The 15,596-nt window shown below is 42.5% G+C and overlaps 1 protein-coding gene across 1 annotated transcript in view; it reads left to right on the plus strand.

Moving 5' to 3' along the window:
* The window catches only part of LOC121282075, a 56,792-nt gene that overhangs the window by 33,219 nt on the left and 7,977 nt on the right, over nucleotides 1–15,596 (plus strand). The window contains exons 5-8 of the mRNA XM_041195506.1: nucleotides 2,476–2,647; nucleotides 3,719–4,218; nucleotides 8,157–8,212; nucleotides 15,537–15,588. Of these exons, the coding sequence (XP_041051440.1) occupies nucleotides 2,476–2,647; nucleotides 3,719–4,218; nucleotides 8,157–8,212; nucleotides 15,537–15,552 (744 nt within the window). The 3' untranslated portion in view covers nucleotides 15,553–15,588. The remainder of the gene's footprint in view (nucleotides 1–2,475; nucleotides 2,648–3,718; nucleotides 4,219–8,156; nucleotides 8,213–15,536; nucleotides 15,589–15,596) is intronic.

The raw sequence follows: 15,596 nt of genomic DNA on the forward strand, positions 1-15,596 counted from the left end.
AATATATACAGTGCTTTCCAAAGAAAGGGCGACAGCTGACCTCCTTACTGTGTGCCCCAAATGCAACCTTTGTTTCCCCGCTGCTTGTCTTTCGTGAGAGTGCAGGCTGTGTCATTTGCTACCTAGTCTTATAATACTGCCAAGTGCCCATTCAGTGAGAGGAAGAGCTGTGGTAACAGGCTGCCACCCCTCAGTAGGAACCTGACTTTGATTCATATCCCCAACAAGGATCTCCGGCTTCAAATTTAGAACTGACCCTGCAGCCACAGCCTTTTGGGGGAAGAGACTTTCCACTATCCGTTGTGTGAAAATGTAGGCACTCTTGGCGATGGAAATTTGGGGTCATAAACTGAACTTATGACTTGCAAACACCCACCGACCTTGATTTCACTCCTGAATTAGAACCCAGCTTTAATTTTACGAAAGTGCTGTTGCTCTGCACTCCACCGGCAAAGGAAACAGTTTCTCTGTATCTTCTCCTTGAGTTCACTGCCCGTAGGCAGGTCCGACCCATAGGGTCACTTTCTCCACCATGGGTAGGGCAAGGAAGGTCCCAAATCCACCTCAGCCAAAATAGAGGTCAACCCTTTGCTGTTGGCACCAGTCTGAGCCGCAAAACTGGCTCCCCAAGGAGTCCAGGTTGCTGTGGCAACATGCACATTGTAGCCGTGAGCTATGAATAGTGATGGAATTTCTTTACATCACACGGGCTGACCAGGCATCTCTCCCGTTCTTATCACCTGCCCTGTATCGGAAGGATTCGCCGACTGATACGATTTCTCAGCAGGTCTGGCAGCATCGGTGGAGAAGAAAAGAGTTGACGTTTCGAGTCCTCATGACCCTTCGACAGAACTTGAGTCTTGGACTCGAACTCAAGCTCTGTCGAAGGGTCATGAGGACTCGAAACGTCAACTCTTTTCTTCTCCGCCGATGCTGCCAGACCTGCTGAGTTTTTCCAGGTAATTCTGTTTTTGTTTTTGTTTTGGATTTCCAGCATCCGCAGTTTTTTTGTTTTTATCTCTGATACGATTTCTGTTTGGCCACATTATGAACACACCTTTCTTGCTGAAGTGGAACTTGAACCCAGAGTTTCCGGCTCAGAGGCAAAGGGCACTGCTCGTTGCACCACGAGATCTCCACTTCTCTGGATCGACAGTCTACTACATTGCTAGACACCTTCTACAATCTTGTCATCGCATGATACAATAATATGGAGCCATTGACTCATCAGAGCAATTAATCTGTCAGTCTCCACAGCAGACCCAGATGTGAATTGAGGAAAACACCATTGGTGGAGATCTTTGGGAACTATAAAACTAAAGTTACCCGTTCTTTTTACACACTCACCTCACATCATTCATCAAATTACTCATATAAAGTATCTCAAAATGTTGCTTCTGAAAAAAATTCTAATTTACGTTTGAATGAATCAACATTAACTGCTGCAATATTTGTTATCCCCTTCTTGGTGTACTTGGTATTACTAGTTTAATTGTTGTTCATGATTTTGTATTGTTACTTAAGGAATGGACCTTAAATAAAAATATGAAATCAAACATGTTTGTATATTAACGTTATTAATGTTAAATTGATTAAACTGTGAATGTTCCAGAAAGGGTCAAGGAAAGTTTTTATTATATTTAGGAATCTAGGTGAGGAGTCAAAGATTTGAATTCATGGGGGTAGGAGTCATGTTACAGCTATACAAAGACCTGGTTAAACCACATCTGAAGTACCTGGTTAAACCACATCTGGAGTACCACATCTGGAGTACCACGAGCAGTTCTGGGGCCCACACCTTAGGAAGGCTAGATTGTTCTTGAAGGGAGTGCAGTGTAGGTTTACCAGAATGAATCTAGACTCCCAAAGGTTAAATTATAAAGACAGTGGTTAATTTTAAACCTGAGATTGATAGATTTTTGTTGACAAAAGTTATTAAGGGCATGGGGCAAAGATGGGTATATGGAGTTAGAGAGCAGATCAGCCATGATCTCATTGAATGGCAGAGCAGGCTTGATGGGCGCCTCCTCCAGTTCCTACATTGCAATAAATGTAAAATAACGCAGCTAAGATTTTTGAAAATCAAGGAAGGAAAACTTAGAGGAGCAGTACTCATAAAACTGTATCTACACAAAAAAGAGAGACTCAAGAATGGAATGGAGAGAGAAGTTGAAGGTTAGAGGTGAGAGGCTAATCCATCCAATGACTGCTCCTTCTTTTCCCCACACAGCTGGTCCTGTCTGGAAATTCCAGAGTTGCACAAAAACTCAAATCATTGACTCGTTTGACATTGGGGCTGGAATTGTGTAAATTACTAAGCAAACAGTTCAATTGCCATTTTCTGAAATAAAGCTGTCACAATTTTGTTTAATTGGACTAGTTTATATGTAATTAGAAAATATACATTGGGGTGTGGGGAGTAACTTTTTAAAAATAGGAAATAAACACTTCATTTTTTTTTGTTCTGTTTCGCAGAGTTCTCTTCATCAATGTTTGAAACCAGCCACGAAGGTTGTTACAGCATGCAGAAGTGACCTGTTTGCTTATTTTCAAGCTATCTTGAATCACTATAAGTATATATTTGATCAGTGTAATTTGACAAAACAACCCACCGAGCAGTCAGAGGGATATCGTTTCTTCCTTGAAGGTAACTGAGGTTCCACATAATTTCACAGCACAAGAGAATTCAGCCCACCGTCTTTCGAAAGAACTATCTCTAGTCTCAGTTACCTAGCAGCCTTTCCACATGCTTTTGTAACTTTCATTTTTTTGTCCTTTTGCCTCTAAGCCTTGTGTGCGCCAAGCCATTATTTACAAAACCTAGTACCTCATATATTTACTTTTAAAGCTTTAGCTTGTTTATCTCAATCTGATATCTGCCAGCTCCTTTACTTCCTCTGAAGTGTAACCATTTCGTTTTTGGGCTAAAACAAAGACAAAAATACCTGGAAAAACTCAGCAAGTCAGGCAGCATCTGTGGAGAAGAACTCAGTTAGCGTCTCGAGTCACAGACTCGAAACATTAACTGTATTCCTCTCCACAGATGCTACCAGACCTGCTGAGTTTTTCCAGGTATTTTTGTTTTTGTTTTGGATTTCCAGCGTCCGCAGTTTTTTGCTTTTATCTTAGTTTTTGGGCTATCTCTTTATTCTTCTTCCTTGAGGAGGAATGCTTTCCTGCACAGAGCATTGCCATTCTTATATAACTTGCTGTACTAACTTATGAAGTTATGGAATATGAACAAAGGTAGGTATATTTAGTTAGGTTGTAGATCAGCTGTGATCTCACTGAGATGTAGAACAGACTGGAGGGGCTAAACGGCCTCCTTATTTTCCTATATGTCCCTACCCAATTCTGCCTCTTCAATAGTATGTGCAAGTTACAACTTACTCCTTTCATTTATCTCGCTATCTATTCAATGCTGCTATCCTCCAGCTGTTCGATCTTTATGGCTACCACCTCACCTACATTATTTCCTTTTGTTGATGCTTGTTGAAGCTGAGACTGTTCATGTTCCTTCTAGTGATGTTTGACCATGGCCTGTAATTTATTATAATGTTGTTTTGTGGGTGTTGTGCTGTAAAAGAGATATCATATCATAAAGGGACAACATATGCCAAGAGACAAAAGCAAACAATAGGGGGATCTTTAGAAAGTTGATATTTGGCTCATAACAACCCTTCTTTCAAAGAATTAACTTGTTCATTTATTCCTACAGCCTCCAACATCACTGGCTCTTCAAATTGCAGCCTTATTGACCTTCATTCTGGATCATATTCAAACAATTCTTACACAAACTCTTCCACGCAACCTTCGTATAATGTACGGACTGTAGTGGGCAACACGTTTACTTCCAAGGCAGAAGCCAGGTCCACCGTGACCAGTGTAGTCACAAAAGACAACAGTGTGCATACAGCCACCAACAAGAATGCTTCCGTTGGGATCAGGCCAACAAATGGCCCACCTTACACTGTTGGCAACTCAAAGCAAACAGAAGTTAACAATAGTGGAACTGTGCCTGATACACTGTCTGCACCAAGCTCTGCTGCATCGCCATCACAGACTGTCAGTGAACCCACTGGAGCAGAAGGAACTGCTAGTCCACATCAAGACAAGCAGCACATGAACTCCCAGCTTTATCTGTGTCTATTCATAGGGACTTTAGTTGCACTGGTTTTAGCGCTCTGTGCAATCGTTCATTTATACTTCAAGCTAAAGGTAAGAAATCGCTTCTCCTTATTTCCGTATCCATGTTTTGTTCTTCAGCTTCTACTGGGGTTTCATTTAGTGATTGAGAAGAGAATCAGTAACATTGGGTGGCCGAATTTGCATTTCAAAATGTGGAGTAAAAGACTAAGTTGGGGGAGGAGAATGTTCCACTGCTTGAATGGGCGTTGGGGGAGTGTAGGCTTTCATGTAGATGAAGATTTTCACAGTATGAAGCCAAGGAGAAATGGATGGAAGATCTACGTGTTGTCCACTGTGAGTGGAGGTGTACCAGCCAAGATTCTCAGGCAGTTATGTCAGCATCAGCCCGTCAGGATACAATAAACATTCCTCATGAATCGCTCCACCAGCTCCCTGTTAATCTCCATCACTTCTGTGGTTTCCCAGCCTAAGAGACAGAGAATAGGACAGGTCTGGCCAAGCATGGGCAGGCATCTTCAAATGCTTGGAAAATAACAGAAATAGGTCGTGCAGCTTAATTTGTGCCCTGGCGATGGACACCTGTTCATCCTAAATGTCCAGAGTTAGTATGGAGAGCAGGAAGCGGGTTCTCGAAAATGTAAAAAAGGTATGCAATTGATCATAGAGCAAGAGATTGTATAGGCTTAGGCAGTTATTTAACATGTTGCCTTTTTTTAAAAATCTCTACTTTGTAGGATAGTGACCCATTTATTCCTGCCTTCACAGACCTACATTGGTTCTCGTTTCCCCAACTCCTCAAATATAAGATGATCATTCTAATTTTTAAATCCCTCATGATCTTGTCCCTTCTGGTCTCTGCAACCTCCTCAAGTTCTAAAATCTCCACCTGAATTTCCACTCCCCTGAGTCTACCCTCTAATGCATCCTCCCTTCGAAACATCATTGTCAGCAGTGCCCTTGGACTAGATGCTGTGGACTTTGCTCCCTAAGCCAGTCAATCTCTCCACCTCCCTATTCCCCTTGGAAGATCATCCTTAAAACCCGCCAGTCCGGCCATGCCTCCTTCTTTGACTCACTATCCATATTTTTTTTTGATTGTGCACTTTGGAACATAAATAATGCAAGCAGTTCCTAAAGTCTGAAAGGGTTTGCTCTGGGTCCAATGTAATCTGCCCTATTTAGAAGGGGCTATGGGTTATAAAATAAGTTGGTGGCGTTGTCATAGGAAAAGGTTCCTGTCACCTGATCTCTTTTTTATTACTGTTTGGGTGGAGTGCAATATAAAGCCCGGTAAGAAAAGACAAGTAAATAACTCACAAAACTATGCCAGCCAGCAAGTCCTGCACCTTGCGAGAGTTTCCATGACAAACACGTAGCATAGCCTGTCTCAACAAGCAAGGCAGTGAGATGGGGAACAGAGGTTACATCTGTTTCTATGCCTGAGGGCATCTCAAGGCTGTCAATCTTTGTCCCTTCCCCACCAACAGCTTATACAGCTTCCAGACAATCCACCCTGTAGCAACCCACTTGTTGAGCTAGGGTGACTGAATAGCAACTAAATTGCAATAAATTACCACAAATGATGCTGTGCTCACTGACCTTAAAATTTTCGAAGCCCTCCATGGCCTTGCCCCTCCCTATCTCTGTAACCTCCTGGTGCTTTACAATCCTCTGCTGTCTCAGTGCTCCTCCCATTCTGGCCACTTGCCCATCCCCAATTTCCTTCACCCTGCCATTGGCAACTGCACCTTCAACCCCAAGATCTCTAACTTCCATCTCTAATTTGTTGCACCTCTCCCTGTAAGGAGTCTATTCTCCAGACTGGAATTCCCCCTGACAAAACACACAGAGCTTGATTGTTGGCAAGCATTTCCTGAACCCAGCCAACGAAGTCATAAAATTCCTTCACTAAAATTGGACAAGTACCGTATTGCATTTTTTCACGGCATATCAGGCATTTCAGAGTTACTCAATAAGAAAGAGAAAAAGGCTGAAATGTGAACAATATTGAAAGAGAAGAGGTTGTACCTGCTTATGCACATCAAAACAACTTTCTAGGCTACCAACTTTAACACACTGTTGAATGACAAAAGGGAATGGTAGCATGATAATATTACTGCACTAGTAATTCAGTAGGTGGAATAATGCTCTGGAAGTATGAGTTCAAATCTCCCCACAGCTGGCGAATTTGAAGTAAATAACTCTGAGTTTTTAAAAGAAAGCTACTAGCAATAGCAGTAACTATGAAACTAATAGATTGTCATTAAAAAACCCATCTGATCCACTAATATCCTTTTGGGAAAGAAATCTGCTGTTGTTACCTGGTTTAGTCTACAGATGACTCCAGACCCTCAATGTGGTTGTCTCCAACTCCCTAGCAAGCCATTCAGTTGTATTGAAGAAGATGGCTCACCACTGCCTTCTCAAGAGAAATTAGGGATGGGCAATAAATGCTGGCCTTTCCAGGGTTACCTGTATCCCACGAATGAATGAATAAAGAGGCTTAATTCTGTTACAGTAACTTACCATTTAGCTCAGTGGTGTCTTTGGCAAAGCAGAACATCAGCTCCCTGATGAGAGAACTTGTATATTTTGTATGCAGCATTCTGTACTCATAAAATGCCTCAACGGTGTGCTATTTAGGTCGGTGGTTTCAGAATACTTCTCAGCCTTTTAGAAATATTGGGCTGAATTTTACAGCGGCGTCACGGTGGGGGAGGGGCCGTAAGATGCGGCGAGCCGTTCAAAGCTCCATTGACGGTGTAAAATTCCATGCCACGGACATTTTGGGCAGGATTTTTCTGCCAGTTTCGGGAACCCACTGCTATTAAGACCAGCTTGCTGATTTTCCCTGAGGCAGCATCTTAATTAGCCGCTTCTGAGCTCGTTGTTCAATTAAGGATGGGGGGCTGGCCCCCGATGCTGTAAGCCCAACCAGAGGGCCAGCAGCACTAGAGCCTTGGCAGCCCCACCAAGAGAGGTGGGTGCTGCTGAGTCAGGTAGGATAATGCGAGAGCACCTCAGGAGGCGCACTTGCAGCCTAAACAGTAAATAATAACTTAAGAGTTGGGGAGGAGCTAAGCCCCTTAGATTGGAAAGGAAATACCTTTGTCTGGAAAGTTGGGGCCACGGGGGCATTAGGGAGCTGGTATTGAAAATTGCATTGTGCATTTTGTCCACTTGAGGCTATCAAACACACATGTACCAGCAGAGGGAGTCTAAGAAGGGACAGAGGATCCATGTTTAACAGTTAGTGCACTTCTGATTCTAAATGTCTCTGCTCAGATGTGTGTCCTCTATAGGAGATGGAGCCTCCAGCTCCAATGTTCCCCTGGAAAGCTTCAGGGAGGCCACTTCCATTAAGCTGGCAGCCTCCTCATGTTGGTGAGGTGGGCGGGGGAGCTGCTGTGCGCTCTACCTCTGGCAAGTTTTTTCCTTAATTACTTTGATTGGTCGTCCCCCTCCATTGAGCAGGCAGGCAATCTGCATGCCAGCTTGTCCCTGGGAAACTTATGCAGTGGCGGGAATATGTCGGGGAACTGTCCCGACAAAGCTTACCCCTATTTTGCCTGTCCCAGCCCAACCACCACCCACCCCGCCCCCACCCAACCTACCACCCACATCGCTCGTCTCCCCACCTCCAAGTCCACTATGATGGGGCTGAGAAGATACAGCCCCAAGTGTGTCCCCCACACAATAGTAGGTCTGTAGTATAGATGTCTATAGACGCCATCAAAAATAGTGAATGCTCCATTAATTATCACCTTTAAAAAGTACCTGAATGGACATTAGTGACAGGATTGGTGATTATAAAAGTCATCTATAGGTCCTGATGACCAGGTGATTTATGGAATACTGTACTTAAACTAGAATAGTGCCATGTCATATGTAGAATTCAGCTGGCTAGAATGGCATTATGAAAGTGAGAAATAATGACAGAAAAAGCCAGGAAAAAATTAACTCATGCCATTTCTAGTCTTAATCTGATCTGGTGTTTGTTGTTCCAGAGACTGCAGCAAGGGTATGGAAGAGCAGAAATGCAAGACCATGATGAAAATACCAGGTAAAATTTTACCAAACGTTTATCCTCTGTAGTTTCCTTAAAGTATATCAAATGCCTCCTTCTCCTCCTGCTTACAAAAAGGTAAGCTGGTTGCCTTTCCCTTCTATTGGCAGCCCATAGGGTCCAGGAATTATTCCCTCTCCCCATTGGCACCATCTTTTAATCCATGGTGTGGCTCCTCTCCTTGGCACTGTCCCCTCAGCAATAACTACAGTCAAATTCATGAGTCAACCACCTTTGGCACAGCCATCTCCAGCTGAACCCTCCTGTTATTGCTATTCATATCTAAAGAGAGCAGGAGGATTTTCCACACTCTGTAACTTTCCATGGCAACCACATTTTAAGGCACCACGATTAAGGTGTTGGGAGGTCTTGTGGTGTATGGGGTAGCCTCCCTGCTGTTGAGCCAGACAACTCTGGGTTCAAATCCCACTCCAGGACTTGATGGTCAAGGAAGGTGTGTTCGTAACGCAGCCAAACCAGTTGAGTATTAATGTACAAGTCCTTCCAATAGGTGCCAATGGCAGGCATTAAGAGTGGGAGAGAACCCCGGTCAGTCATGTGATGGGATGAATGTTGGAGTCTTGCAACATGCATGTAAATAGTGTGTGTTGCCACAACAACTTGGTCTCCCTGAGTAAACTAGGACAGACCATTGTTGCTCAGGGTGATATTTCTGACAGGTCAAATCAATAAGTTTTTTAAGAATTATATTTGCTATAAATTACCTCCAGTGAGTTGTGGTCAATGGGTTTTCAGGAAAGCTGTGAAATCAGGTTTTTTTTTTATTTGGTGAGCCCCTGATTGAAAGCGGTAGCATTTTTTTGTTTTCTACCTGTCTGAGGCCTGACAATTGTATCCACATGTGGGAAGTGAAGCTGCATCAAGTGTAAGGGTTGTGCGCGAGGGAGAAACTCTCCGGAAGTTGTAACAGTTCTCTGGTTAGTGAGAAACCGAGGTGAAAGGTCAAAGGCCATGGCACAAGATACACTGGTATTGAAAAGAGTTAACTGTTTAGGCAAATGTCAGAAGTAATTGGATTCTAAAGGCCTGTAGATTGTGGAAGGGTGTAAAGTCTGAGAGAAGTCCAGAAGAGTATGATTCAGATAAGAGTTCCGAGGGTAATTTGTGACACAGGGAGGAAGGAGAATGTGTGAGATGGTGCACATGAAGCATAGAAGGAACACCAAACAAGTTTTAAGGAACAACAGCAGTACCATTGATAAAATAGAGAGAGGGAAGAGGTTTTAATGAAAAGAAGCTGCAGGAAAACAGAATGCCTATGTGCCTATCCTGGGTACTATATCGAATATACAGCACATCTCCACTTTAACTTTCTCAGTGTCGCTATTTTTTTAACCACTCAGCCCTATGATAACTCATCTGGACTGTAGTAATTCCACCCCTGCACCCTACAATAGACCCTGTGCTTTTAAGTAACAATGCTATCCTTCAGCAAATGGACCACTCCTCAGCAATTTGTCTTTCAGTAACACTGCTACTCTTCAATGAATGGAAAACCATTCAGTAACAGCACTCTTCACTAACCCTGCCACTTTTCTGTGTCAATGCTGCTCTTCGGTAATCTCTCTTTACTTCAACAACTCCTTCACTCTTCAGTAGGTAGCCCTGTAGCTTTTCAACACTTCATCGCTGCAGCAACTCCATATGTATAGTTTGCAGGTGCTATATTTGGTACTACATGGAATGTTACAGTTCAGAAATAGGCCATATGGCCCAATAGATTGAATTTGAATCAATGCAATGTATCTTAAAGGTAAAATGAATATCAAGCTGTGACATGAGATTCCCTTGTAAACCTTGAAAGATACAAAAGTCATCCTGTCTCATCCAATATGCAGCTGTTCTTTTTATTCTTTCATGAGATGTGAACATCAGTGACAAGCCAGCATTTATTGCCCATCCCTAATTGCCCTTGAATTGAGTGTCTTGCAAGACCATGTCAGAGGGCAGATAAGAGTCAACCACAGTGCTGTGGATCTGTAGACCAGACTGGGGTAAGGACAGATTTCCTTCCCTGGAGGACATTAGCAAACCAGATGAGTTTTTATAACAATTAATGATAGTTGTCATGGTCACCATTACTGAGACTGGCTTTCAATTCCAGATTTATTAATTGAATTTAAATTCCACCAGCTGCTACCATAGATTTGAACCCATACCATGGATTTGAACCCATAACCGAGAGCAATAGGCTTGGCCTCTAGATTACTAGTTCAGTGACATTACTGCCATGACACCATTTCTCTCCACTGCTCACCTTAGAGATAGTGACTCCAGTCTAACCCATTAGACAACCTGAAGGCCATTTTCTTACTTAACAGCTGTCTGAGCAAAAATGATTGAAAAGTTATGCAAAATATGAACAAGACCTAGCTGGAAGTTACAGTCTAAGTTTCCCATATACTCTTCTTGCCCCTTCTGAAGACACCAAGCCATCCTTGGGAATGATGCACAGAACCAATGTCCTCATCTGCCTCACCAATTCATATCAACATCCTGGGGGTTACCATTGACCAGAAACTGAATTGCATCAGCCATATAAATATTGTGACTACAAGAACAGGTCAGAGGCTAGGAATCCTGCAGCGAGTAACTCACATCCTGACTTCCTCAGAGCCTGTCCACCATCTACAAGGCTCAAATCAGGAGTGTGATGGAATACTCTTCACTTGCCTGGATGAGAGTAGCTCCAACAACACTCAAAAAGCTCAATACCACCCAGGACAAAGCAACCTGCTTGTTTGGCACCACATCCACCACATTCAACATTCACTCCCTCCACCATCAGCACATGGCAGTGTCTATCATCAAAAAAATGTACTGCAGCAACTCACTAAGCCTCCTTCAACAGCACCTCCTAAACCTTCAACCTCTACCACCTAGAAAGACAAGGGCAGCAGATACATGGGAACATCATCACCTGCAAGCTCCCTTCCAAGCCACACACCATCCTGACTTGGAACTATATCACTGTTCCTTCACAGCTACTGGGTCAAAGTCCTGGAGCTCCCTTCCTAACAGCACTGGATATACCTACACCACATGGACCGCTGTGGTTCAAGAAGGCAGCTCACCACCACCTTCTCAAGGGCAATTAGAGATGGTCAACAAGTACAGGCCAAGCCTTCACACCCCATAAAACAATAAAAAAAACGGAGCCTAAACAGAGAACATCAGGAATCTGTTCCTTATAGGCTCTCTAGATTCATTAATTAGCAAACAATTATTACTGAAGGGGCCAAACCTCTTGAAGTTGAACCATCCACATGTAAAAGTGAACGGAGAAGACCTCAGTACAGATGCCTTCTAAATAAATACTAACCCAATACAGTTACATAGGGGCAAACTGGCATTGGGTAAATAAAGCCAAGGAGTTAAATGCATGGCTCAAAGATTGGTGTGGGGGGAATGGGTTTCAGTTCATGGGGCACTGGCACCAGTACTGGGGTAGAAAGGAGCTGTTCCGGTGGGACTGGCCTCACTTGAACCATGCCGGGACCAGTGTCCTGGCGAATTGAATAACTAGGACTGTACAGAGGGTTTTAAACTAAATGGGGGGGGGGGGGGGGGGGGGGGGGGGGGGGGTTGGCGGTGCAGGCAGGGTTCTGGAGGGGGGGGGTATGTAAGTTTACAAATTAAAAGGATATGGCAGCATTGCAGGGCAGCTATTTAGGTAATGATATCCAGAGTGTGACAGGAAGGGACAGAGTGTACAAACATTTAAAAAAGCAGCAAATAGGGTCAAAGAGTTTTGAAAAAATTGATAAAAAGGAAAAATTAATGGGTCTTTACTTAAATGTACACAGCATTCAGAACAAAGTAAATGAATTAACGGCACAAATAAAGGTTAATGGGTATGATCTTACAGCCATTACGGAGACATAGTTACAAGGAGATCAAAGCTGGGAGCTAAATATTCAGGGGTATGTGACTTTTTGAAAGGACAAGGAGGAAGGAAAGGGCGGTGGGGTAGCTTTGTTAGTACGAGATGCAATAAGTGCGATAGCAAGAAATGATCTTGGATCGGAGGATGTAGAATCCATATGTGTGGAGGTAAAAAATAACAAGGGGAAGAAGACACTGGTGGGAGTAGTCTATAGGCCCCCTAACAATAGCTACACTATAGGACAGAGAATAAATCAGGAGATAATGAGGGCATGTAAAAAAGCCAGTACATTGATCGTGGGTGACTTGAATCTTCATAGAGATTAGGAAAATCAAATTAGCAGAGGTAGCTACAAGCAAGAATTCATAGAGTGTATTTGGGACAGTTTCCTAAAATGATATGTTTTGGATCCACCAGGGATCAGGCTATTTTGGATCTGGTAATGTTTAATGAGGCAGGTTTAATAAATGATCTCAGAGTAAAAGATCCCCTAGAAAACAGTGACTAAAACATGGTAGAATTTAGCATTCAGTTTTAGAGGGAGAAACTTGGGTCAGAAACAACTGTGCTAAACTTAAATAAGGGTAATTACAAATTAATGAGGGTAGAGTTGGCTGGAGTGGACTGGGAAAGGAGTTGTTTAGCAGAAAGGTGGTTGATGAACAGTGGCAGACATTTAAGAAAGTAATTCATGACTCACAACAAAGATATATCCCAGTGAGGAAGAAGGATTCTAGGAAGGGGATAAGCCAACTATGGTTAACCAAGGAAGTTAAGGATAGTGTCAAATTGAAAGAAAAAACATACAATGTGGCAAAGATTAGTGGTAAGCCAGAGGATTGGAATGGTTTTATAAACCAACATAAGTTGATCAAAAAAAAAGAAAGTAAATTTTGAGGGTAAATGAGCAAGTAATATAAAAATGGACAGTAAGAGCTTCGTTAAATATGTTAAAAGGAAAAGAAAGGCCAATGTGAACATAGACCATTAAAAGAATGAGGCTGGGGAAATAATAATGGGGAATCAGGAAATGGCAGAGGAGTTGAATAAATACTTTGCATCAGTCTTCACGGTAGAAGACGCTAATAGCATTCCAAAAATACTAAATAATCAAGGGGTAAAAGTGGGGGAGGAAATAAATACAATAACTATCACTAGAGAAAAAGTACTAGGGAAAATAATGAGGCTAAAGGCCAATAAGTCCCCTGGACCTGATGGGTTGCATCCTAGGATTTAAAGGAAATAGCTGCAGAGATAGAGGATGCACTGGTAGTAATCTTCCAAGAGTCCACAGATTCTGGAAAAGTCCCGGAGGATTGGAAAACTGTATATGTAACCCTTATTCAAAAAGGGAGGGGGACAAAATTAACTATAGACCAGTTAGCTTAACATCCATCATTGGGAAAATATTAGCGTCTATTATAAAGGATGTAATAGCAGAGCATTTAAAAATGCATAATATAATCAAGCAGAGTCAGCATGGCTTCTTGAAGGGGAAATCATGCCTGACAAATTTATTAGAATTCTTTGAGGAGGCAACAAGCAGGATAGATAAAGGGGAACCAGTAGATGTAATATATTTGGATTTCCAAAAGGCATTCGATAAGGTACCACACATAAGGCTACTTAAAAAGATAAGAGCCCTTGGTGTTGGGTAGTATATTAACATGGATAGAGGATTGGCTAACTAATAGGAGACAGAGAGTTGGCATAAGGGGAGCATTTTCAAGATGGTAACCTGTAACTAGTGGAGTGCCACAGGGATCAGTGCTAGGGCCACAATAATTTACAATATATACTAATGACTTAGATAAGGGAATGAATGTACTATTGCCAAGTTTGCGGATGACACAAAAGTAGATAGGAAGGTAAGTGGTGAGGCCGATACAAAGAGTCTACAAAGGGACATAGACAGGTTAAGTGAGTCGGCAAAAACTTGGCAGATGGAATATAATGCTGGAAAATGTGAGGTTACGCACTTTGGCAGGAAGAATAGAGGAGCTGAATATTATTTAAATGGTGAAAGACTGCAGAAAGCTGCAGCACAGAGGGATTTGGGAGTCCTCATGCATGAATCCCTAAAAGCTAACATACAAGTTCAAAGGGTAATAGGGAAGGCAAATGGAATGTTGGTTTTTATTTCAAAGGGAATAGAGTATAAAAATAGGGAAGCCTTGCTAAAACTATACAAGGCACTAGTTAGACCACACCTAGAATACTGTGAACAGTTTTGGTCCCCTTATCTAAGAAAAGATGTACTGGCATTGGAGACACTCCAGAGAAGGTTCACTAGGTTGATTCCAGGTATGGAGAGATTTTCTTATGAGGAGAGGTTCAGTAGGTTGGGCCTGTACTCATTGGAGTTTAGAAGACTGAAAAGCGACCTTATTGAAACATATAAGGTTCTTAGGCGGCTTGACAGCATAGATGCTGAGAGGTTGTTTCCCTTTGTGGGAGAGTCTAGGACCAGAGGGCATAATCTCAGAGTAAGGGGTCACCCGTTTAAGACAGAGATGAAGAGGAATTTCTGCTCTCAGCAGGTAGTGAATCTGTGGAATTCTTTACCACAGAGGGCTGTAGAGGCTGGATAATTAAGTATATTCAAGGCTGAGATAGACAGGTTTTTAATCAGTAAGGGAATCAAGGGTTATGGGGAAAAGGCAGGAAAGTGGAGTTGAGGATTATCAGATCTCATTGAATGGCAGAGCAGACTCGATGGGCCAAATGGCCTACACTGCTCCTATGTCTTATAGTCTTATGGAGTAATCTTCATAATTAAACAATGATTATGTGTAATTACATATTAAGTAATTTTGTAAGGTAATTAGCCATGGTCCATGATCCTGTTAGATAGATAGAGAGATAGAGAGAGACAACATTTATATAGCTTGAAGGGTGCCACTCTGTCAAGCATAGGGCAAGGCAAGGAGGCTGCTGTCCATGAACTCCCACAGCTGGTACATGGATTGAACCCATGCTGCTGGCATCATTCTGTGCAACATGCTAGCCATCAAGCTAACTGAGCTAACCAATCCCCTAAACGAGTTTTCAGCTGCTGAATAACTAATGATTCATTTAGTTACACAGCCAGTAACACTTTTTCTGCTATCTAAATAGTGACTATATACAGCGAGTAACAATTATCCTCCTGTATAAACAATATCTCATGTTTGTAAGCAAAAACCTGTTTATTTTGAATTAGAATGTTCTGCAGTTACACCACAAGCATTAATATTACCACTTTAAGCACTTGGGCTTTCTCAAGCATGTTTAGTAAATGATTGACATTCACTGGGCGAGGCCCAGCAAGTTACCACATAGTGAATGTGCTAGGATTGATTAGGAATTGTCACTCAGCTGATCTGACTTATTGCTCAGGCTGTTCACCAATCTCCTGTAACTTTCTCATTACAGGGAAAGTTCCTGCTAACAGAAGTCTAACGGACTGTAACGGAGTGGAAGAGCGGTGAGTCT

This window comes from Carcharodon carcharias, chromosome 9 (assembly GCF_017639515.1).
Source record: "Carcharodon carcharias isolate sCarCar2 chromosome 9, sCarCar2.pri, whole genome shotgun sequence".
NCBI lineage: Eukaryota > Metazoa > Chordata > Chondrichthyes > Lamniformes > Lamnidae > Carcharodon > Carcharodon carcharias.